Genomic DNA, 24,910 nt, shown 5'->3' on the forward strand with positions numbered 1-24,910 from the left:
TTCTGTTTAAATGGGTTTTGTTTTGCACTGTTTATTTTATCTTCAATTAAATGTACTCACTATCATGCTAGGACTTTGAAAGTATAAAGGGAATATTTATGTGCTCAGTGAGCTTCAGTCATTGAGAAATGAGGCATGCACACAAAATAATGAGAAAGCAGTATAATAGTCATGATTATCAGTTACTGAAATAAAATACATGAATGAGTTAATAAGTGTTATGAGGTAATTATTATGGCCTTAAAAGATCACAGATTGTTTAGTGAAAAAGTTTTATTTTGGGGTTAACCTTGACAAATTGGGGAAAAAATGAAAAACAGATAGGTCATTCTAGGTAGGGGAAAAATAGAAACAAATGGAAGCAAATGCTTAAAACTAGGAATAAGTATTTGTTCTGGGAATAATATACAGAGACCAGCTTGATTCTAATGTACAGTTTATATTGGAAACAATGTCAGTAATTTTATTGTTGTTGTTAAGCCTCACCCGGGGATATTTTTCCATTGATTTTTAGAGAGTGGAAGGGAGGAGGAGAGAGAGAGAAACATGGACATTGATTGCTTGCCTCCTGCACAGGGCCCGGGGATCGAGCCTGCAACCAGGGCACATGCCCTTGCCGGAATCCTTCAGTCCGCAGCCAGTGTTCTGTCCACTGAGCCAAACTGGGTTGGGCCAATGTTCATAATTTTTTTTTTGCGGTAATTTTTATATACACAGTTCAGTCATGTTTCTGAAGCACTGATAATTTTGTATGTAACTCCAAAATAATGTGGAGATAAAGACTTTTGAATGGGGTTTGGACAAATGTAAAGTTACGTTAGAAACTAATCTGACAGCATTGTGTCATCATAAGTCTTCACTATTAGATTGAAGATGAATTCTCACCATTAAATGTATTAGTTGCTTATGGATCTATAGAAAATGTTCCTCAGAAGCTTTCTTGTGAATATAAGGTCTGTTTGGGTGAACGGGTATGTGTATGGGTGGATGGGAGGGTGGTATGTAATAACACCATGGAATTCATTTGGTTTTTATGTCTTACATTCGGACAAATTTATTGATAAGATTCCCCATTCCTGTAACGTAAACAGAAAATGTTTTGCAGTATTTATCATATTTGTAAGCCTTTACAATAGAGAACTTTATAGCTGTTTTCTGAGAAATGGGATGGACTTTTTTTTTTCCTCAAGCATACTGGTTTTTATCTGCTTGGCTTCTTAAAATATTTTATACTAGATTTAGAATGTTAATGTGGAAGAAAGAGATTTCTATACTGTTCTACTGAAACCTTTAACTGTGTGACTACAAAGCAGAATAACATTGAACATTACTATATTAGCTCTTTATCAGAGTAAAATTATACTTTATTTGGAAAGTTTTACCTATGAGACTATACCCTATTTCTCAGGCTAAGTAAAAAGATAATAGCTGCCTTAATAGAAAGAAAGAGTTTCTCCTTCATAATGAATAATGTCTGAATTATAAAAGAAAAATGGGAGATCACTGGAAATATTTAGCTTTTCAGAGTTTTTGCAATGTCAGCCTTAACTACTTTTAGGGATCCACTAAAGGCCAGAAAAGACAGTTGAAAGTTTCTTGGACTAATCCTCTTACTTCATTAGTAATAGAAATACTTCTTAATTTTGGGTATTTGCATAAAAACATACCTTTTAAATGGCGCTCTACTATAGACTACAAAGATTTTGTAGTACTGTTTAAATATGTTCTCATTACCTTGTTTTAAACTTAGAGATTCAGACTTACTTCTTACTTACATGTAAGCTTTTGAACATACTTGCTTAAAACATAAAATTCCTTCATAGTGGGAAACAAAGTTAATATTAAACAGGTATTTATGCTCCTTTAGACATTGTTGAGATAGATTATAAGTATGTGTGTGCTTTAGTTTATATGCTGCACTAATAGTGGTTAAAAGTATGAGCCTACAGGTAATCTTTTTAAGCAGATAAAACTGTTGGGATGCTTTCCCAGGGCGATGGGATTTCCCTCCAAGCGTATCTCTTCAATGCGGTTCCGAATATAACGGGTGTCATTAGCCTTGCAGAATGTATCATCTGTAATTGAAGTTATGTTGTTAAACTGGAAAACAAAAGGGAAAAGGTATTCAGGTAGCTGAAATCAATCTTTTGTATGCCATGCAATGGGATCTCAGAATATTTTATCTAAAAAGTGATTTTTAAACTACTGTATTGTACATAGTGTGTATCCATCGTCATGGTAATTAAACCCTCTCTGTGCAAGGTCAGCCTTTACTTTTAAGTCTACAGCATGACTTTGGAAGAACAGACAACTTGCTATTATACTAGCTGGAAAAATGTATCCTATTCTAGAGTGTTAGCGCAAAATGCATACTATGTCCTTAAGTAACCTTTAAATAAGTAAAAAGAACAAATAGGAATTCTTATAATGCTGAAAGATCAATTTTAGTTTATTTTTATACCCTCTTCACTTTTCTTTACCTTAAGTTGATGTTGAACAGTAAAGTCAGTTGGAAAGGCTTCAAAAGCAAAGATTTATTGCTATTTAGAGAAAGAAACTTAAGCCCGAGGTTTAAGTGTCCCCCAACTTCAAATCCATGTGCCAGGTTAACTAGGAGACACTGCACAGCTCGGGACTAACACCCTCTGAGAGCAGACCTCAGACCTGCTGTTGCTGGTCCTTTCAAGTGCTCTGGACAGAACCTGGGTTGGTGGGCAGAGAGTGCATTGGGCTCATAGTGATACTTTTGATAAAATTTACCTGTGAATGTGCGTTTTATAATGAGCCATAAGACTGATCGTTAGTAATTTAAAGTCAGGTATTTGAAAGGAGCAGTCCTACCTGAAGATGAATTACACGCAGGCTTTCTGGTAAATTAAGAGGCACAGATTCCAGCGCGTTGTGGTCCAAATAGAGGAAGGACAGGTTACTCAGTTTCTGCAAGGAAAGGCACTTTTACTTCAGTGAGGTCAGTGCATTTCTTCATAGGGTTCTAGTGCTGCACACTCATGTATGTCCACATGGATATACAAATTGGTACTGACAGAGACATGTCCGTACTATTTATCATTGCTATTAGAGTGTTTTGGCTTTGGGGGTATTTTTGGCCTCACAAATGGTGTACTTTGTCTCTTACGAAGGGCAGTAGATCCCTGCTGGAGACCCAGCGGTGCCCGACTCAGCCCTCACACCAGTGTCTGGGACCCTTTGACTTTGTCTTAGGAGCAGCCAATGGGACAGTCCCCATACAGGATTACAGGTGGATCCTGGTGCTCTCATAACTTGTCTTGAACCTCCAGAACTTCCCATTTTAGGTCCAATTTATGGCAAAATGAATATTCCTAAGAGGTGTATATGCTTGTTAGTAAGATGTTTCCCAAAGCTATTTATTAAATACTTTTTTAGTAAAAAAATCCCCCCCAAGGGTTTGATATCATGACCAGTAACCCAGTTATCTATACTAATAATAGAGGAATATGCAAATTGCCCAGGACGCCGTCACAGTAAGAGTATCAACCGAACAGCAAGGCTGCATGGGGCGACAAGGCTGGCAGGGGGCTTAGTGAGGGACGACCAAACAACTGAACAGCAGGCTGCGTGGAGCAACTAGGCCAGCAAGGGGGGGCAGTTGGGGGTGACCAGGCCGGCAGGGGGGGCAGTGAGGGGCAACCAGGCAGGCAGAGGGAGGCAGTTGGGGGCGACCAGGCTGGCAGGAGGCAGTTAGGGGTGACCAGACTGGCAGAGGGGGGCCATTGGGAGCAACCAGGCTGGCAGGGGGGGGGGCAGTTAGGGGCGATCAGGCCAGCAGTCAGATGAGCAGTTAGGAGCCAGCGGTCCCAGATTGTGAGAGGGATGTCCAACTGCCAGTTTAGGCCCGATCCCTGGGATTGCCCTAAACTGGCAGTTGGACATCCCCCAAGGGGTCCTGGCTTGGAGAGGGTGCAGGCTGGGTTCAGGGGACCCCCTGTGCACGAATTTAAAGCACTGGGCCTCTAGTTGAGTATAATTTTATAATGATTTCAAGATGTAGTTTCCCCTGACATTAATCTTTTTTTTTTTTTTAAATATATTTTATTGATTCTTTACAGAGTGGAAGGGGGAGAGATGGAGAGTTAGAAACATCGATGAGAGAGAAACATCGATCAGCTGCCTCCTGCACATCCCCCACTGGGGATGCGCCTGCAACCCAGGCACATGCCCCTGACCGGAATCGAACCTGGGACCCCTCAGTCCGCAAGCCGACGCTCCAGCCACTGAGCCAAACCGGTTTCGGCCTGACATTAATCTTTTACCTTATCTCTGATGTACATCCTGTAGCAGAATTTGCAAATTTTAATTTTTTAGAATTAATTTGCTGTTATTGATACTTCCTTAGCATTTCATCATTCACCATATGGACCCCAAGTTCCTGTCTTGCCCAGGGGCCCTCTTCACTTGAGGTAGAGCAGGGGTGGGTACCTCCAGCCCGAGGGCCCTATAAGGCCTGAAAATCATTTGGTCTGGCCCTGCCAAGGCATTAGGGGTGAGTTAATTAAATGTTTGACCAAGTATAGCAGGATAATGTTTAAGTTAATAATTTTGTGTGGCCGCAAATGATATTATAAATATCCACATGGCCCCTGGCAGAAAGAAGGTTCCCCACCCCTGGGGTAGAGTAACTGGATTTACCAGTGGCTTTTGCAGCCTAGAGTGTTAAGCCAAACTGCAAGGTAGCTGAGTTTATCATTTCCATGTCAACTTGTCATGAATCCCTATTGTAATGCATGTGTAAAATGCAAAATATTCAAACATTCCTTTTTGAAATGTTGATCAGTTCCTGTAGGTCTTTAAAATGCCAGTTATTCAAAGGCTTACTGGATAGAATTATTTATCTTCAACTTATAGGGGTTTTTGTTTTTATTTATTTATTCTTTCAAACATTTTTATTGATTTCTGAGAGTAAGGGAGAGGGAAGAGAGAGATAGAAACATCAATGATGAAAGGGAATCATTGTTCGGCTGCCTCCAGCATGCCCCCTACTGGCGATCGAACCCACAACCCAGGCATGTGCCCTTGACTGGAATTGAACCCAGGACCCTTCAGTCCGCAGGCCAATGCTCTATCCACTGACCCAAACCAGCTAAGGTGGTTTTTGTTTGTTTTCAAAAGTCCCCTAAATCCATTAAATTCTGTGAAACTTTGATTTATCTCTAGTATGCCCCTTAAAGTAGAAAGAGGGTCCCTTAATTGTAGACAGAAATAGGAGAAAAGTGGAATATTTTTACATTTTCTGACACATATGTTTGTGGATAGATTGTACATTGTGATTATCATTAATTTATGATAATGAATATTTGATAGTTTTAGGTGCTTATCATTACAAGCTACAAACCTTCTTTTTGAATGAGGTTTTCTCTTGTCAACAATAGCATGATCCTTTATCTGGGGTTCCTTCCTGGGCTGAGATGATTACTTCTCCATAGACTATGCATTTCAAGACAACCTGGCTACCAAAGTCACACACCTTCCCCTTTTCCTGTACATACATTTCCTTGAAATACTAAATTAAGAAAAGTAATTTTTACTACATAGATAATTTTGTTTTTGTTGCCATCATGGGATTCAAAAGGAAGGCTATAAAATTTTATGGTCTAAAAGTTGAAGTATTAAAATTGAAATTCACTTCTATAACTTTATTTTTTCTGGCATTAGTAAATTACTCATATTGTAAGGAAAAAGGCAGGAAAACTCCCTTTTGGAGGTCTTGGTTCCATGCGGCTGTGAACCATCTATACTAATGAAGGGTAAAATGCTAATTAGACTAGACATTTTGTGGACGACCTTTTGGTCGTCCTTCCTGACAAAGCCAGGCCCGGGCGAAGCCGGCCCAGGTCCCAGGTGCTTATGGCCAGCCAGAGGCAGGAATGCCCGGGTCCTGGGTGCCTGCGCCTGGCCGGAGGAGGGAAGCCTGGGTCCTGGGAGCAGGGGCTGAGGCAGAGGCGGTTAGGAGTGATCAGGCCAGCAGGGGAGCAGTTAGGTTGCGATCAGGCAGGCAGGCAGGTGAGCTGTTAGGAGCCAGCGGTCCTGGATTGTGAGAGGGATCCCGGCCCGCGAGAGGGCACAGGCCGGGCTAAGAGACCCCACTCCCCCATTCATGAATGTCGTGCACCCGGCCTGTAGTGTCTGTTTAAATAAGTATTTCCTTTATAAGCAAGTGAAAAATATGAGACACAAAGTAGTCCATGAAATAAGATAAAGATTATATAATTTTGTGAGGTACAGGCATAAATGAGCCTAATGGTGTGGCTATTTGTTAGGTAAATAATGTCTTCATTTATTAAATTAAAATTATCTTAAAACATAAAACCAAATTCTAGACCAGAAATTCTCTTTCTTTTATCATATCATCCCTGGCTGTATAAAACTGATACTGTATTCAGTCATACTATAAAATACTTACTTTGAATGTATTTGCTTTGATTCCTCTACTCTTGATTTTGTTGTATTTTGCATTAAATAAAGTAAGCTTGGGAGGAAGAACTGGAAGTTTCAATAGTTGATTTTCAGCTAATGTCAGTTCTTCTAACAGAGAAAGCTTTGAAAAAGTAGAGTCTTCTATATCTTCAATCAAATTTCCCGTAAAATCGAGTCTTCTTAAATTAGCTTGAAGGGGAAGTATACAGAAAATATACAAAAATAAGAAGTTAAATTTTCATTTGTGTGGACTGAAGAAAAGAATTTAACAGGTCATTCAGCCATATTTTTAGTGTCTATAGAGTATCTACTGTTAGTAGCTCAAGAAGTTTTGTTGAATTAATGCTGAGCATCTATTCTGTGCTTTCACTGATGGCCTTTCTAACTGGAGTCTAGAATGACAGGTTCAGAAGAGAATTTAGTAGAGTCATACTGTATTCTGAATTTTCAGGATGCTCAGGCAGTTTGAAAGAAATTCTTATTCCAAATCATGGAAAATAAGCATTACACTTGATTGAATAGAATCACAAACTTTTTTGCTGGCATGTTGCATTGTCATTGTGGGTATGTTATCTGAATTGTTCTATGCCTTATTGGTTGACAACAGACAAAAATGCTTCTCATTATATGGGACAATCATGTGTATAAAATTACCACAAACACTGAATTAGTAAATATGGATCATTATAGCTCCCAGGGGAAATGCAGGGCTAGGTTCCTTCAACCCTCTGATCACACATTTTCATCAGCAATCTATACATAATTTTATGTGTGCTTCTTTTTATAGACTTCTTTTTTTTTTAAAAAATGATTTCAGAGAAGAAGGGAGAGGGAGAGAGAGATAGAAACGTCAGTGATGACAGGGAATCATTGATCGGCTGACTCCTGCACACCCCCTACTAGGGATGGAGCCTGTAACCTGGGCATGTGCCCTTGACTGGATTCATACCCATGAGAGAGATATAGAAACATCAATCTGCAGGTCAACGCTCTATCCACTGAGCCAAACCAGGTAGGGCTATAGCCTTTAGTATATACTGTTGATACATTAACATTGAACTCAATAGCCATCAGCACTGGAGCTCACACTTGAATGAAGGTTACTAACACATGTATTTTCTTCACAAGGCATATCACAGCCAGCCTTCTTGCATTTAGGAACACTAGACAGCACTTCAGCACCACACTTAGGGGCCATTTTAAACAGCAAACATCACAAAAATGTGAAAACTGTGGCACTAAGACTGAACAGGACTGGTTCACAGTATGAAAGCAGAAACAAAAAGTCAGAACATCACCTTCAACCTCTACTGGCTAACTCAGTTGTTTTTGCCACTGTGTATGTGTCTGCAAATGACTGTGAAAGTGCTGCAAATATTGATTTTGGGATTATAACTAAATTTTAGCAAGTCAGTGAGTTTGAAAATGTGGAATCCACAAATAATGAGGAACAACTATACTTCAGCCAGTGGGAGTCACCAGAACGGCATGAATCCAGTTACTGTTAATCTTGTACGTGTGTAGTGGGGCAGGGCCAGTGTACATTTTTCGGTGTGACTTTCCTCAGAAGCATTTAACAACATAGGCATCTAGAAAATTTATGAAGGATTAGTGATCCAGGACTGGGACTAGGCTCTGCAGAAGACAGAGGATTGGTTTGCTAGGATGCCAGAAGCCAAGATTGCGAATGACTCAAGAAGGACACCAGCTCTACTGGAATTATCTGAGGAGTTTGGTTGTTTTTGATGATGCTGGGGCCTCTCCCCAGACCTCAACCTCTGGGGACTTAGGGCCTGCCTGGTATTTTAAATATATTTTTATTGACTTCAGAGAGGAAGGGAGAGCAAGAAAGAGATGGAAACATCAGTGATGAGATAGAATCCTTGATTGGCTGCCTCCTGCACACCCCCCCACTGGGGATTGTGCCCACAACTGGGGCATGTGCCCTGACCAGGAACCGGACCATGATCTGGTTCAAAGGTCAACACTCAACCACTGAGCCACGCTGACCAGTTCCTGCCTGTTAATTTTTAAATGCTTCCCCAGATATTTTAAATTATGCAGTCAGATTTAAGAACCGTGAGTTAAAGTAAGGAAAAGCAGTTTCTGTGCTTTTACAGTGAAGGTAGAAAATAAAACATTGTAATTGGAGAAGCATCCTGATTATATTGGTGCTGCTGACTAGCAAGTGGATCTTGAAGTATTGGGGTTGAGAAGACATAGTTTGCCTATATGGAAAATGGGTTGTCAACACAGACACCAAAATCACCAGTAAAGAAAGATGGCAGAGGATATCTGAATGGAAAGGAGATTCATCAACAAATCAGTGAATTTTTGTGAAATGTGGTAGATACTTAAAATACACCTATACACCTAGATGTGATAGGCCATGAGTACCTAGAATTTTGTGTTTATAGGAGTTAAATACTAGCATGTTTTAATATTAATATCTTATTTAAAACTAACTTACGTATTTCTGCAAAATCTTTGGCAGTCAGCTTTTTAATTTTGTTGAATCGTGCATAAAGATAGGCTGATTCCTTTGGCAAGGGTGGTACAACTTCAATGTCAACTTCTTCACAGTATACAGAGCCACTTAAACACACACACAGCAGGCATGTGGGCATTTCTAATTGGGAAAAGTCATAAACGTATAAACAGTAAGAACATTTGGCCTCTACTGGCAAAGTTATTGCTATTATGAATGTTATTACTGATTTGAAAAGATATTTTACAGAAGTGTAGGTGATGGGAAAGATACCATGATTATGATTGCTAAAGACCTGCATTATAACTGATAATTCACCAGAATTTATTTTAGATTTTGTAATTCAGTCTTTTTTATTCTCTGCTTTTGCATTGATTCTTTCATTGCTGAATTGATCGACAGTTATATTTCCTCATTTGAATACCAGAAAAAAATTGTAAAGTAGGACTTAAGGTAAACAGGAGCTTGATTTATTCCTTGGTGTGGCACAAACACATTTTAGATTGATGACAGCTAAGGAGTTTAGAAACTACTGGTTAAATAAGCAAACTGTTAACTTGAAAATTAGAGTCAGTGTAGACACTGTTGAGATTCCATGTGACTCTGCTGTCATCCATTGCATTTATTTGTCATGCCTTTTTTTGTCTCTTTTAACCTGGAACAGTTTTATTAGTCTTTTTTTTCACCTCTTTTTTGAAAATTTTTTAATTTAAAAAAATTATGTTTTATGGTATATATTTTGCAAAATGTCTTTTAATTAGGATTTGTCCGAGGCTCCCCATTTAGGGCAGGAATACCATGGAAATGGTGTAGGGTTCTCAGTGCCATGCATCAAGGCGCACAAGGTATCTATTTGTCCCGTTCCTGACAATGCTGTCTTTGGTCACTTGCTTCATTTGGTATCCACCATGTTTCTCACTTTGTAAAGTGAATGTTTTTCACTTTGTAATTAATAAGTATTTTTCAGAGAAGTACTTTGAGATTTTAAATATCTGATTTGCCATTAAACTCTCATCCACTAGTTTTATCATCCATTGATTCTTAACCTGAATTGTTTATCAGTAGGATAGTTGCCAAATAATGATTTTCTAAATCCATCATTCTTTCTATACTTGTTCGTTGGCATCCTGGTGTAAGGTGGAGCATTCCCTTCTTGTTTGTTTGTTTATTTATTTATTTCTGTCAGTATGAACTTACGAATTCCTTATCCTATAGGTCATAATACATTATCATAACATTTATTTTTATAATCAAACTAGAGACCCAGTGCATGAATTTGTGCACTGGGGCGGGGGTCCTTCAGCTGGGCCTGGGCCCTCTTGCAGTCCAGGAGATAGGAGAGGCTCCTGCCACTGCAACTGCGCTCGCCAGCTATGAGCCTGGCTCAGGGCTTCTGGCTGAGCGGCACTCCCCCATGGGAGCGCACTGACCACCAGGAGATAGCTCCTGCGTTTAGTGTCTGCCTCCTGGTGGTCTGTGTGCATTATAGCGACTGGTCATTCCGCCGTTTGGTTGATTTGCATATTAGCCTTTTATTATATAAGATTTTCACAGATTAGCCAGTGAGAACTCTTTTAAGCTTTTTTATCCTGCCACAGCTTTTCTGTGGTTAGCACATTAAGAGCCGTGTCAGTCACCGGAGACTGAAACAGAAAGGAAGACAAAACAGGCTTGGCGCTTAACGTGTTAAATGACATACAATAAATTGCACATATTTATCTTGTATAATGTATACGTTTTTGGCATTTTTATATACCCATAAAACCATTACCACAATTGAGATAATTAACACACCCATTACCCCCAAAACTTTCTTACGCCCTTTGGTAATCCCTCCCTCCCAATCTTGTATCGAAAGAAACATGTGGTATATACTCTTGTCGGACTTTTTTCACTCTGCATAGTTACTGTGAGATTCATCTGTTGTTGCTTGTATCCGTAGTGCATTCTTCTTTATTACTGAGTAGTATTCCCTTGTTATAGTTATATTTTATGGACATTTCAGTTGTTTCCAGTTTTGGGGTATTTTAAAGAAAGCTGCTAAAAACGTTCATGTACAAGTTGTGTGGACTTAATGCATTTGTTTTCTGGGGTAAATACCTAAGAGTAGAATGGCTGGGTAGGTGTATGTTTACCTTTTGAAGAAAGTCCCAAACTATTTTCCAAAGTGGCTGTGCCATTTTATATTCCCATCAACACTTCATGAGTGCTCCAGTTGCTCCATATCCTCATCACCATTTTGGTATGATTGGAGTTTTTCATTTTAGCCACTCAGGTAAGGTGGGTTGTGGTATCTCATGTTTTAATTTGCATTTTCCTAATGACTATTGATGCCAAGCATCTGTTTATATTTGCCATCCATGTATTTTCTTTGGTGAAGAGTCTGTTCATCTAGTTTATTTTTTAAATGCAATTTTTTGGTATTATTGAAGTATAAGAGTATATTATTGAACTAGAGGCCCGGTGCACAAAAATTTGTGCACTCGGGGGGGGGAGGGGGGGTCCCTCAGCCCGGCCTGTGCCCTCTCACAGTCTAGGACCCCTCGGGAGATAACGACCTGCTGGCTTAGGCCTGCTCCCGGGTGGCAGAGGGCAGGCCCAATCCCTAGGTGCAGCGCCTGGTCGGGCTCAGAGCAGGGCCAATTGGGGAGTTGGGGCGCCGCCCCCTGTCACACTCAAGGCAGGGTCGATGGGGAGGTTGTGGAGCAACCCCCTGTCACACACAGAGCAGGGCCCGTGGGGGGGTGGGGAGCTCCCCCCTATCAGGCACAGAGCAGGGCGGATAGGGAGGTTGTGGCCCCACCCCCTGTCACACACAGAGCCGCAGGGCGATCAGGGGGTTTGGGCGCTGCCCCCTGTCACGCTGATCCTGGTGCCGGGAGGCATATTACCCTTTTACTATATAGGGTAGAGGCCTGGTGCATGGGTGGGGCCGGCTGGTTTGCCCTAAAGGGTGTCCTGGATCAGGGTGGGGGTCCCCACTGGGGTGCCTGGCCAGCCTGGGTGAGGGGCTGAGGGCTGTTTTCAGGCTGGGGGTGACTGAACTCCCAAACGCTCCTTTTTTCCTTTTTTTTTTTAAATTCTGGGCCAGCTTTAGCTTGAGGCTTGGCTCCAGCTCTTAGGCCTCCGGCTGAAAGTAGGTTTCTGGCCTTTGCTTACAATGTTGCCAATCTGCTGGCTGAAGTTGGGCGTATTTGTTACAGTGTTTCTTAAACTGCCCGCTCAGAGGCCTGCAGCAGCAGGCAGGGAACGTTGGTTTCCTCCGTCACTGGGGCAACCAAGCCTCATGTTAGTTTCAAGCTGCCTGGCTGCCGGCCGCCATCTTGGCTGACAGTTACTTTGCATATCTCGCTGATTAGCCAATGAAAAGGGTATCGGTCGTACGCCAATTACCATGTTTCTCTTTTATTAGATAGGATTATAAGAGTATATATTCTAGATATGTCATTTATCAGATTTATGTTTTGCAGATATTTTCCTCCAGTCTGTGGCTTTTCTTTTTATTTTATTTTAGTTTTATATATATTTATTGATTTCAGAGAGGAAGGGAGAGGGAGAGAGCGATAGAAACATCAGTGATGAAAGAGAATCATTGATTGGCTGCCTCCTGCACACCCCTACTGGGAATGAGCCCATAACCAGGGCCTGTGCCCTTGACCAGAATCAAACTTGGGACCCTTCAGTCCACAGGCCGATGCTCTCTCCACGGAGCCAAATCACCTAGGGCTCTTTTTATTTTCTTATCAACGTCTTTTGAATAGCAAACATTTTTAAGTTTAATGAAGAACAGTTGATTCATTTGTGTTTTATTTAAGAAATCTTTGCCAACCACTAAGTTTCCATTCTATGTTTTCTTTTAAAGGTTGTATAGCTTACACTCTTTATATATTTAAGCATAGAGTCCATTTTGAGTTAATTTTTATATGTGGTATAAAGAAGGGTCAAAGTTTATTTTTTATTTTCCTATAACCATCTGCTTCTTTCAGCACCATTTTAAAAATAAATTGTCTTTTTTTTTAGTTGTATTGGCATCATTGTAAACAATCATATTGTGTAAGTCTGTTTCTAGACTGTGTTGTTTCTTTGATCTGTTTGTTTATTTTTGTGCTCATATCACAGTATCTTGATTCCTATACCTTTATAATAAGTGCTGATATTAGGTTGTATAAATCCTCCAATGTAATTCTTCAGTGTTGATATGACTATTCTAAGTTCTTTGCATTTCCACATAAATTTGACAATAAGCTTGTTAATTTAAAAAAACAGGAAAGCCTGATAGATTTTTAATTGTTATTGCATTGAATCTACAGAAAAATTTGAGAAAAATTGACATCTTAATAACTTTGAGTTTTCTGATCATTGAACACACTGTATCTATTTATAAGTTTAGGTCTTCTTAAATTTCTCTCAGTATTGTTGTCTAGATTTTAGTGTGCAGGTCCTTGTACATCTTTTGCAAATTTATACCCAGGTATATTTTATATTTTGATTAATTCTTTAAAAGTTAAATGTTGCCATTATTATTTGAGTACTTCCTTATTTTCTGGCTTGGTAAGATGTCCCAGACCAATCTTGCCTTTTCCCTGGCCCAAGCCTGACATTAGCTATTTCTTCAAGGAGTACTGGTTACTTTTAATGGAGAATAGTATTTAGAAACCAAGATTTGGGTGTCGATATGCTCCTTGCTACTGGAATCTCATTGCTTCTAGGCTTTTCCATCAGAGAGAGCTAGGAAATGTATGCATGCATATTTGTCTCTCTCTCTCTCTCAAAATGTAATAATACACATACATACACACATGATACATATGTCCTATCTCTATATATAAAAACCTAAGTGACCGTTACAATGGAATGACCAGTCGACCAGTTGCTATGATGCGCACTGACCACCAAGGGCAGACGCTCAAGGCAGGAGCTGCCCCCTGGTGTTCAGTGCACTTCCACAGGGGGAGTGCCGCTCAGCCAGAAGCTGGGCTCACGGCTGGCAAGTGCAGCTGCGGCAGCGGAAGCCTCTCGTGACTCTGTGGCAGCACTACCGAGTGGTGGCAGTAGGCGTATAGGCTGGGATGAGCACAAGCGGTGCAGCACCTGGCCCCACTTCTTGCTCCTCCATGGCTGCCTGCCACTTGGCGCACTGCTACATCCCTTGGGGGGTGTCCGACTGCCGGTTTAGGCCCAATTCCCGCAGGCCAGTCGGACATCTCCCAAGAGTTCCTGGATGCAAGAGGGTGCAGGCCGGGCTGAGGGACACCTTTCCCCTCTCCCCCCGACCCGCCCAGTGCATGAATTTCATGAAGCGGGCCTCTAGTATACATATATATACACATATACATGCACGTATATATACACCATATACTCATCCTAGCTAATAAAAGAGAAACATGGTAATTAGCCGTAACTTCTCTACCCTTCCCATTGGCTAATCAGCGAGATATGCAAATTAACTGCCAACCAAGATGGCGGTCGGCAGCCAGGCAGCTGATGCGAACAGGGAGGCTTGCTTGCTCCAGTGACAGAGGAAGCCAGGTTCCCGGCCTGACGCTGCCGGCCTCTCAGCTGCTAAGAAACATTGTTATAAATATAGAAGCTAAACAAAACCCCAGAAACCTGCTTTCAGTCAGCCGGGATCTCAGAGCTGGAGTTGCAACAAAGTTTCAAATACAGAAGGTAAACAAAGTCCAGAAACCTGCTTTCAGCTGCCGAGGTCTGAGCTAAAGCCTGCTCTCAGCTCCAGTGACAGCCATAGAATGTAAATAAATCCCAGAATAAGGAAAAAAGGAGAGGCTGGGAGCTTCAGTCACACGCCAGCCTGAAAACAGCCCTCAGCCCCTCACCCAGACAGGCCAGGCACCCCAGTGGGGACCTGCATCCTGAAGGGGGTGTGACCAGCTGCAAACAGCCATCATCCCCTCACCCAGGCTGGCCAGGGACCCAAGTGGCACCCCCACCCTGATCCGGGACACCCTTCAGGGCAAACCAGCCAGCCCTCACCCATGCACCAGGCCTCTATCCTATATACTAAAAGGGTAATATGCCTCCCAGCACCGGGATCAGCAGAGCCTTAAGGCCTCCTGGCCTGGGATCAGCAGAGCCACAAGGCCTTCTGAACCTGGGATCAGCGGAGCTGCGAGGCCTCCCGGCACCGGGATCAGTGGAGCCGCAAGGCCTCCCGGCACCAGGATCAGCGAAGCAGCGAGGCTTCCCAGCACCGGGATCAGCAGAGCCGCGAGGCCTTCCGGCCTGGGATCAGCAGAGCCACGAGGCCTCCCGAACCTGGGATCAGCGGAGCTGCGAGGCCTCCAAGCACCGGAATCAGCGGAGCCGAGAGGCCGCCCGGCACTGGGATCAGCGTGACAGGGGGCAGCGCCCAAACCCCCTGATCGCCCTGCGGCTCTGTGTGTGACAGAGGGCGGGGTCACAACCTCCCTATCTGCCCTGCTCTGTTCGTGACAGGGGAAGGTGCCCCAACCCCCTGATCGGCCCTGCTCTGTTGCTGGGAGCCGGTCCATCCTTGCTGTTTCAAGGGACCTGGCATATATGGCATACTGTTCTTAATGTTTGCTCACCTTCTTGGCGCTATGTGTTTTAACCAAGGTCACCTCTCTGAGAAAGGTTGTTTCCCCAGGTAGGGATTTTCCCCTGAAGTTAGGGAGGGAATAAAACCCCTTAAGTGCCAGGTGGGTAATTAACCACTTTAACAACGAACAATCATGCTTAAGCTACATAATCTTTACTCCCTGAAATGGAGATAAGAAACGCCCTAACCTTTGGAATAGAGATTGATAGGATTGGAATCAACTGGTATAAATACAGATGTAACAAGACAACAGGACACAGAACCTAGACACAGAACCTACACAGAACCTAGACACAGAACCTACACAGAACCTAGAGACAGAAGAACTTCGCTGGAGAGAACATGGCAAAAGATCCTGGACAGAAACTGGCAACAGAACCTAGAGACAGAATCTAGAGACAGAACATGGCAAAAGATCCTGGACAGAAACTGGCAACAGAACCTAGACACAGAACCTAGCGAGATAACCTGGCTGAAGAACCTAGAGACAGAACCTGGCAATAGAACCAGGCAAGAGAACCCAACCATGCTGATCAACTGAACGCTGCCTCCGAGTCTTTCCCTCTTCACCGACTCCGTCCACACCTTTGGGGACCCCTGGACCTGCTGGGGTTGGACCCCAGCACTCTGTGCCTGATAGAGGGGAGCTCCCCAACCCCCTGATTGGCCCTGCTCTGTGTGTGACAGGGTGAGGTGCCCCAACCCCCCAATCAGCCCTACCTTGAGCGTGACTTATGGTGGCATCGCTACTTCCTGATCCGCCCTGCTCTGTGCATGGCAGGGGGGAGCTCCCCAACCCCCTGATGGGCCCTGCTCTGTGCGTGACAAGGGGCAGCGCTCCAACCCCCTGATCGGCCGGCTCTGTGCCTGATAGGGGGGAGCTCCCCAACCCCCTGATCGGCCCTGCTCTGTGTGTGACAGGGTGGAGCCGCAACCTCCCCATAGGCCCTGCCTTGAGTGTGACGGGGTGGCACCCCAACCCCCCAATCGGCCCTACCCTGAGTGTGACTGAGGGTGGCATCGCAACCTCCTGATCCGCCCTGCTCTGTGCATGAAAGGGGGCAGCGCCCCAACTCCCCAATCAGCCCTGCTCTGAGCCCAACCAGGGGCTGCGGGACAGACACCTAGGGATTGGGCCTGCCCTCTGCCACCCGGAAGTGGGCCTAAGCCAGCAGGTCGTTATCTCCCGAGGGGTCCCAGACTGTGAGAGGGCACAAGTGGGGTTGAGGGATACCGCCCCCCCCCCCCCCCGCCCGCCAGTGCACAAATTTTTGTGCACCGGGCCTCTAGTCTATGTATAAAAGCCTAATATGCAAATTGTCACTGCGGGAGTTTGACCGGGAGACTGCTCGCTCTTTTTGATGTGCGCTGACCACCACGGGTGGTGCGGAACAAAGGAAGGCCCTGGTTGGCAGCTGGGGAAGGGAGGGCCCTGCTGGCAGCCAGCAACCAGGGAAGGGAGGCCCCATCCAGCAGCTGGAAGGCCCGGATTGGCCCTGATCGCCGGCCAGGCCTAGGGACCCTACCCATGCACGAATTTCATGCACCGGGCCTCTAGCATATACATAAACACACCATATGCATATATACACAACACATGCGTGCTCATACAGAGACAGACACATCTATATCTGTTTCTGTATCTGTTTACAAGCCATGAGTTGATGGTGTTATAGTTTAGCTCCACAGTGTTCATTCTAGCCTTTCTCCTTTCCATATTTCTAACACGCTTCTCTGACAGTGAGGAACCTAGCTCTCATTATCCACAGTGTGTTTGCTTTACATTACTCAGTCTTAGAACAAGCATTAAGTAGTTTCATTATTGCTACAAACCCACTCATTGGAATTTTAGTATGTATGTATGTATTTATTTTTTAGTCAGAAGGAATGCAGTCAAAACATTGTGTTGAAGGGTTACTTGGATTAGAATTTTCCCTTTTAGTGTTTTATGTTATTCATTTGAAATGTAATTAAGTTTCTATTTTTCTGTTTGTATTTCACTTTGGTTTTTTATCTTATCCTTGTTGATTTTATTCATTAGTGTATTTGTTCGTTTGCCTATGTGAAGCATAACCTTGTTCTAAAATCAAATCTACACAATAAGGTGTACACAGAGTAGTGCCACTATCCTCCCACACAGCTCCTCATTTCCCATCCCCACTCCTTACCACTGCTGGCCCATCTGTGACCTGTAGGTAACTAGTTTCAGTTTTTTAATACCCTTCTTGGGTTTCTTTAGAAACAAGTGAACTGATGCCTGTACTTATATCACCTTCTTTGTGAGATGAAAGGCAGCATACTGTAGATAGACTGTTGTACTTGGGTTTTTTTCGTATATGTTTTCTGGAAATCATTCCATATTAGTTCAATAGAGATAATTTATTTTCACAACTGCATAGTATTCCCTTGTGTGGATATACAATACTTTATACGTACACTCTCCAATGTATGGGAAATTTGATTGTTTCCAATATTTTGCCATTGCAAGCAGTGTTTCAATGATTTTGCATATGTATTTTCTTTTGGATTTGGTTTTATTCGATACTAGAGGCCAGGTGCACAAAATTCGTGCAGTGGAGGGGGGTGTCTCTCAGACCAGCCTGCACCCTTTCCAATCTGGGACCCCTCGGGGGATGTCCAACTGCTGGTTTTGTCAGACATCCCTCTCACAATCCAGGACTGCTGGCTCCCAACTGCTTGCCTGCCTGCCTGCCTCATTGCCCCTAACTGCTTCTGCCTGCCAGCCTGATCATCCCCTAACCACTTCCCTGCCAGCCTGATTGATGACTAACGTCTCCCCTACCGGCTTGATCCCCCCCAACTGCCCTCCCCTGCCGGCCCAGTCACCCATAACTGCCCTCCCCTGCCAGCCCGGTTGCCCCTAACTGCCCTCCCCTTCTGGCCTGGTCCCCCCCCAACTGCCCTCCCCTGCAGGCCTGGTCCCTGCCAACAGCCCTCCCCTGCAGGCCTGCCCCCCCCAACGACCCCCCCTGCCAGCCTGATCCCCCCCATCTGTCCTCCCCCTGCAGGCCTGGTCCCCCCCAGCTGCCCTCCCTTGCAGGCCTGGTTGCCCACAATGCCCTCCCCTGCTGGCCATCTTGTGTGAGGGCACGACGGTCAATTTGCATATTACCTCTTTGTTATATACGATTACCAAGTTTTGGTCCAAAAGTGTACCAGTTTGCTTTCCACCAACAATGTATGAGATTGTCTGATACCCTGTAGCCTTGCCAATTGAATATAGTAATATGTTGTCACAGTTTGAATTTTTGTCAGTCAGGTTAAAACATGGCATTTCAATGTAATTTTAAGTTGCATGGCTCTGTGGGAGATGTAACATTTTTGTATGTTTGAGGATCATTTTTATACTAGAGGCCCGGTGCATGAAATTTGTGCATGGTGGGGAGGATCCCTCAGCCTGGCCTGTAACGATGCAAGCGTTTCGCGCCTGGCCTGGCTAGAGGCCCTCTGCAGCTGGGCGCAGAACGCTTGCCTTGTTGCTGGGGTGACGACACAAGATTCCCCCCCTATTCCCCCCTCCGGCCACTCCATGCCCACTGCCCAGAGGCCCTCCATGGCCGGGGTGGAAAGCTTGCCTTGTTGGCACGGCGACGAAGCAAGCATTCTGCCAGGCTACTCACACCATCTTTGTGATGGAGTGATGATTGATTTGCATATTTTACCCTTTTATTAGATAGGATCAGTTGGTGAATTATCTGTACATCTCTTTTGGCTGTTTTTCCAATGTCTTTTTTCAGTCAGATTTTTTCCCTAGATCTTTACTTTAAATATATATATATAATTTAGAGGTATTAATTCTTTGTGCAATAAGTTGTAAATATTTTTCTCAAGTTTTAGTTACCTTTGACTTCACTTATGATGTATTTGCCATGCAAATTTCAGTTTATGGAGTCAAATTCATTGATATTTTCTATGGTTGCCTCTGGATTTGTAGGTACCTCACACCCAATTTATTTTCTAGGATTTATACGGTTTCACTTTTTACATTTAGATCTGAATTTATTTGGAGTTTTTTTTCAGTGTAAGGTATAGATCTAATTGTAGTTCCTTTCAGTTGACTACTTAGTTGTCCAAGCACCATTAAAAAAAAAATCATCTTTGACTCTGGTTGGTGTTTTTCAGGCCCGTGCACTGAAGGGTCTCAGATTTGATATCTGGTCAAGAGCATGTACCTGGGTGCAGGTTTGATCCCCAGCCCAGTTGGGACACATGTGCGGGAGGCAAGCAATCTGTGTTCCTCTCTCCCCCTTCCTCCGTCCTTCTCTAAAAATCAATGGAAAAAATATCCTTGGGTGAGGATTGACAAAAAATAAATAAAAAATAATCTTTGCTTCAGTGGTTTCAGATGCTGACTTTATTATATACTAAATTTGTACATGTATTTCTGCCTGATTCTGGACTTTCTAGTCTGTTCATGCACCAGTATCACACTTTTTAAAAGTGTAGAGTTTTTAAAGTATGTTCTAATGTGTATGGTACTTCTGATTCCTGCAGTTACCTGGCATTTTTCAGTATTTCCCTTGCTATTTGTGCAGCTTTGATTTTTCCATGTGAACTTGAGTATCAACCTTATCAGATCTTTAAATAATTTTATTGTTACGAAGTTAGAGAGCTGACATTTTTATGATATTGAATCACCTTAGCCTAGCACAAGGAATATCTTTCCATTTGTCCAAGTCTATTTTTACTTTGATACTTTCAGGTTTCTTAAGATATATTATCTGTTTTGGTTCATTTTAATTTATTGTAGCAATATAGAAATTACTATGTGATTTTTTACTGTCATGTGAAATAATGTTCTGTGATAGAATAAGAATAAATCAAATAGATAGAAACTATTGAATAGGACTTCGTAGTTATGTTTTCTTTTGATTTAATTGAAATGCGCATTATAATTATTTATATACAGTCATGCACCATCTATTGATGTTTTGGTCATTTACAAACCACATATGCGATGAGAGTCCATAAGATTATAATGGAACTGAAAAATGTCTATCACCTAAAGAAGTTGTATCCTTCATAGCGTCGTAGCAAAATACATTACTCACGTATTTGTGGTGATGCAAACCTACTGAATTACCAGCACAGAAGAGTAACTAACACATACAATTATGTCCATAATAAATGAGTATGTCACTGACTGATGTATTTACTACAGTATAATTTTTAACATTATTTTAGCGTGTGTGTACTCTTTCTACTTAATGAACAAATCTTTACTGTAAAACTACATGCTGTATCACACTGGCAACAGCCTGAACCATCTTGTGTTTACTGTGTCTCGATTGCTTCATTTTCTTTTCTCGTTGATTTAATGTTGTGTTGTTTTATACAGTAGCATGCTTTACAGGCTTGTAACCAAGGAGCAATAGGCTGTATGCACCACAGGTGTGTAGTAAGCTATACCATATAGGTGTGTGTAAGCACACTCTACAACATTTGCATAACAGCATCTCCTAATGATGCCTTTCTCAGCATGTATCTCCATCGTTATGCAGCACATGACTGTATGCAGATGCTCCTCAACTTAATGGTGGAGTTATATACTGACTAGAGGCTTGTTGCACAAAGAGATTCATGCAATAGGTCTTCCTTCCCCTGGCTGCTGGCACCAGTTTTCCTCCGGCACCTGGGACCCAGGCCTTTGGTCCGGCCGCAGCGGAGAAGCCAAGCCTCTTCAGTCTTTAGTCTTCAGTCTTCACTCCGGCCTGAGCCTTCAGTCTTCACTCCATGCCTGCGTATGCAAATTAACCGCCATATTTGTTGGGTTAATTTGCATAATTGCTCTGATTGGCTGGTGGGTGTAGCGGAGTGACGCAATTTGCATATTTCTCTTTTATTAGTGTAGCTAAACTGAAACTTGAAAATATCCTAAGTCGGAAATACATTTATTATGCCTAACCTATTGAACATCTTAGCCTAAGCCTAGATAGTTTCTATTGAATGTGTATTGCTTTTGCATTATCATAAAGTAAAAAAATGTAAGTCGAACTATCATAAGTTGATGACAATCTGGGTAACCATCTCTCCGTCTTCTGTGACTTTCTTGAGGGAAAGAGTTACATTTTATTTGCCTTACCCTCAGGCTATACATAGTACATATGCTCCTCAACTTACGATGGGGTTACTTCCGGACATCACAGTGCAGCCTGGCCTACCTGAAATGTGCTCCGAGCACTCACATTAGCTTACAGTTGGGCAGCGTGCCCAGCACAAAGCCCGTCTTACAACAAAGTGTTGGGTATCTTGTGTCATTTATTATGAGTATCACTTTGGGGCATTATCAAGTTGAAAAATTAAGTCTGAATGTACGTTGAGGACGAAGTTTAAAACTAATCGGTGTTTAATAACTGCTTCTTGAATTGATTTTACACAGACAGAAAGACAGACTTTGTAGGGGCTACACTGCATTAGCTTTGGTTGTTCTTGCATGTCCCTATTCCATGTTTCTCACTGCTAAGAGGGGGTGGGAAATGATGTGCACTCCTAACATGCCTATTTGACTTTGTTGTTGGAGATAGAATTCTATTATTTGGGGTTACTCTATTCAGAGACAAGTTTTGATTACTGTGAAGACTAAAATTCCATTATAAGCTGTTTTTTAAAGCTTCTAAAAAAATAGATGATAGACTGTTCATACTTACCATCATTTTCTTTTTTGAGGGGTAATGATGTTGAACTCTCATCTTTTTGTAATTGAAGACTTTTCTCATCAGGTGTTATCATAGATTCTTTTTTCTATTAGAAAAATAAAAATGTATTATCAAGTGTGAGAAATCTAATTTTCACCATCTAAACTGAGGGATATGGACAACATCTGTCTTCTCATAGTCACATAATGGCATTTACTTTATGTTTTATATACTTATTAAAATGTAAATAGTTGTTTAGCTTGATTTTACTTATACTGTGGGCTCCTTGGGTAAAAGAACCAGGTCTTTTAAAAAAAATTTTATATCTTCAAAGGCCAAACTCTGTGCTTCCTAAATGTCAAATGTATTGAAATTCCAAATGGGATCTAGGGGAGAATTCTATGCCTTGGAGTTAAAGATTTTCTGAGGTGGAACCTAAAATGAAATTAGTGTCTTGAGATTATTTTTATGTAAAGTAGCTCTTTTAATTATTCATATTCTGCCATGTTGGCCTGTACTAAGCACCAGTCGTGTCCTACCTGGACAGCCCTGAGTAGGCTCTCTTTGCCGCTTCTGGAAGTGACCTTTAAGTATATATGCACATGCATTAAGGCCTTGGAGTCCTTTCATTCTAGCCTACCCTCCACACTCAGACCACCGGTCCAGGCTGTTAGCTCTAGGAGAATTGGGGTCTTTATCATTTACTCTCTTTCCTATTCTGGGAGGGAACATGTTCTGCCATTAGACTAGAGACTATACTGTGTGGTGCCCTAGTTTCTGTACCCTTCAGGAGCATTTTCCACTTTTAGTCTCGCTCTCGGCTCCTTCACTTTCTCGTGTGTTCTGGTTGAACAGTCCCTTCCACTCTCTTTGTATGTTAAATACCATTGAACTCTGCTCCACTTCGTTCATATTAAGATAGACTTCTAAAGCAGCATAAAGAAGTAAAACTGAGCTTCTTTTACTTATTACATGTTTTGGGACCAGGGAGTTTTCAAAGTATTCTTTTAACTGATTGATAGATTCAGATCATACATGTGAGCCAATAGTTTATTATTGTGATGGGCCTTTTTAAAAAAAAAAAAACTGAAGCTATAACTAGTTATACCTATCTTTTTTGTCTTCTTGTTAGCAAGAATAATACTAGCATATTAACTAACTTTGTTGACAGAAAATGTGGTGTTAACATTTACTCGTGTGTGTGTGTGTGTGTGTGTGTGTGAGAGAGAATGAAAGGAAAGAAAGAGGGGGGAGGGAGAGAAAGGAAGAAAGAAAGGAAGAAAGAAAGAAAAGGAAGGAAGGGAGGGAGGGAGGGAGGGAGGGATGGGGGAAGGAAGGAAGGAAGGAAGGAAGGAAGGACGGACTTAATAACTGGACACTTTATAAATCTTTGCCATCTTATTCATACTGGAGAAGAACTTTGAAGAGACCGACATTGTTAAATATTTGGCTGCATTTCTCATTTTTCAGTGTGTGTGTCACACTATAGGCAGGCGAAAGATACTTCTGTGATGTGTTTACTTTGTCCTTACCCAGTTGTGTGATAAGAAAACCACAAGTAATCACTTAGCCCATATAAGTGAGTATGAAAGATGTGGTAGAGTATTAACTCAAGTTGGTACAAACTGATAATCTAAATCGTTGAAGCTGATTTAAACAGAAAGCCCCATATTAAGTAGTTTTTCATTTTTGATACTGTATATAGTTGACATTTATAAATTTTGTGAAATATTATATATACCAAAATGACAGTACTCTTCTATTTATTTTCTTGAACCGCTTCTTCCTAAAATAATAAACCTTAAGCTGGTAATTCATCTTTTCTCCTAATACACATCTCCTATTTTATTTTGAAATAACATAATATCCAAATATAGGGCATTGTTTAACACTACTTAATACTATAAATTTCAACTGGTCAGGGAGTATCTTAAAGTTTAGTTTTCCTTAAATATTATGTGTTGGTTACTGTAGATACTGTTTGGTTACAATAAGTATGATTTATTGAGGCATGCGTTCTTTAAAAATATAATCTTAGGGACACTTATTTTTAATTAATTTGAATCACTTAAAGTGCCTTTTCTTTCCTCTTAACCTTATCAGACACGTTAAAAAAAACAAAAGCATGCAGTTAAATAGGCTAGACTATTTTAGAAGTGAAATTTAGAATGGAAATAAGGTACCTTAATATTTTTTCCATCCAGGTATTGATCCTCATAATGTCGAGTAAATAAAATTTCTTCAAAATTATCGGTGTTCTGCTGAGATGGTGGTGCTGGCTTTACCAGAGGCACAAACAGTAACAGGAGAAGTGTAGACTGCAGAATCTTCATTTTAACAAAAATTAAGGTGACTGGAAGTTAATGAGCTAGTGGCCTGCTGACTGTAAGACAATACTCCTTTTTCCATGGAAGTAAAATCCAGACCATCGAAGCAATATTTAAAAGCTTAGAGGAGTTTTTGGCAGAGTATATGCAGTAGGGGCCAGAGAACAAGTATTTAACCCTTAGTGATCTTAAATTACATGCTAAATGTTTTTATGTTTCAGTGATATTCTGAAAAACAGTTTCAGAAAATGATTTTATTTCTTTTCTATCAAAAAATCCAAGCAATGTTGATAATTTTAGTTTCTTAATAATTAAGTGCCTTGAACACAGTACTTTTATGAACTTGAAATCTTAGAATACCTGTAGTATAAATGGTTAACATGAAGGCCCAAGATCCTGTCTCATG

The 24,910-nt window shown here is 41.8% G+C and overlaps 2 protein-coding genes across 4 annotated transcripts in view; one reads left to right on the top strand and one right to left on the bottom strand.

The window, feature by feature from the left end:
* OGN (osteoglycin) lies at positions 1–24,614 on the bottom strand. Of its 2 annotated transcripts, XM_059656288.1 has the most exons (6): positions 24,361–24,611; positions 22,190–22,283; positions 8,924–9,082; positions 6,440–6,642; positions 2,842–2,937; positions 1–2,100 (listed from the first exon to the last, which is right to left on the bottom strand). In XM_059656288.1, exons 1-6 carry the CDS (start codon positions 24,508–24,510, stop codon positions 1,930–1,932), a joined length of 873 nt encoding a protein of 290 aa, XP_059512271.1. In that variant the 5' UTR covers positions 24,511–24,611; the 3' UTR covers positions 1–1,929. The 2 variants fall into 2 exon arrangements, with proteins under 2 accessions (XP_059512271.1, XP_059512272.1); XM_059656289.1 differs by lacking the exon at positions 2,842–2,937 and having other exon boundaries at positions 24,361–24,614.
* CENPP (centromere protein P) overlaps positions 1–24,910 on the top strand; it is a 251,839-nt gene that overhangs the window by 60,289 nt on the left and 166,640 nt on the right. The window lies entirely within an intron of this gene.

The sequence above is a fragment of the Myotis daubentonii genome, chromosome 11, assembly GCF_963259705.1.
Source record: "Myotis daubentonii chromosome 11, mMyoDau2.1, whole genome shotgun sequence".
NCBI classification, from domain to species: Eukaryota; Metazoa; Chordata; class Mammalia; order Chiroptera; family Vespertilionidae; genus Myotis; species Myotis daubentonii.

What these genes read in the sequence shown, in the direction of transcription:
- OGN (XM_059656288.1), bottom strand. Translation starts at nt 24,510, where the DNA reads ATGAAGATTCTGCAGTCTACACTTCTCCTGTTACTGTTTGTGCCTCTG. An exon ending in TGGATGGAAAAAATATTAAG is followed by an intron (nt 22,284 to 24,360) that starts GTACCTTATTTC and finishes TTTTTCTAATAG; the next exon opens with AAAAAAGAATCTATGATAAC. An exon ending in CAAAGATTTTGCAGAAATAC is followed by an intron (nt 6,643 to 8,923) that starts GTAAGTTAGTTT and finishes TTCCCCTTCAAG; the next exon opens with CTAATTTAAGAAGACTCGAT.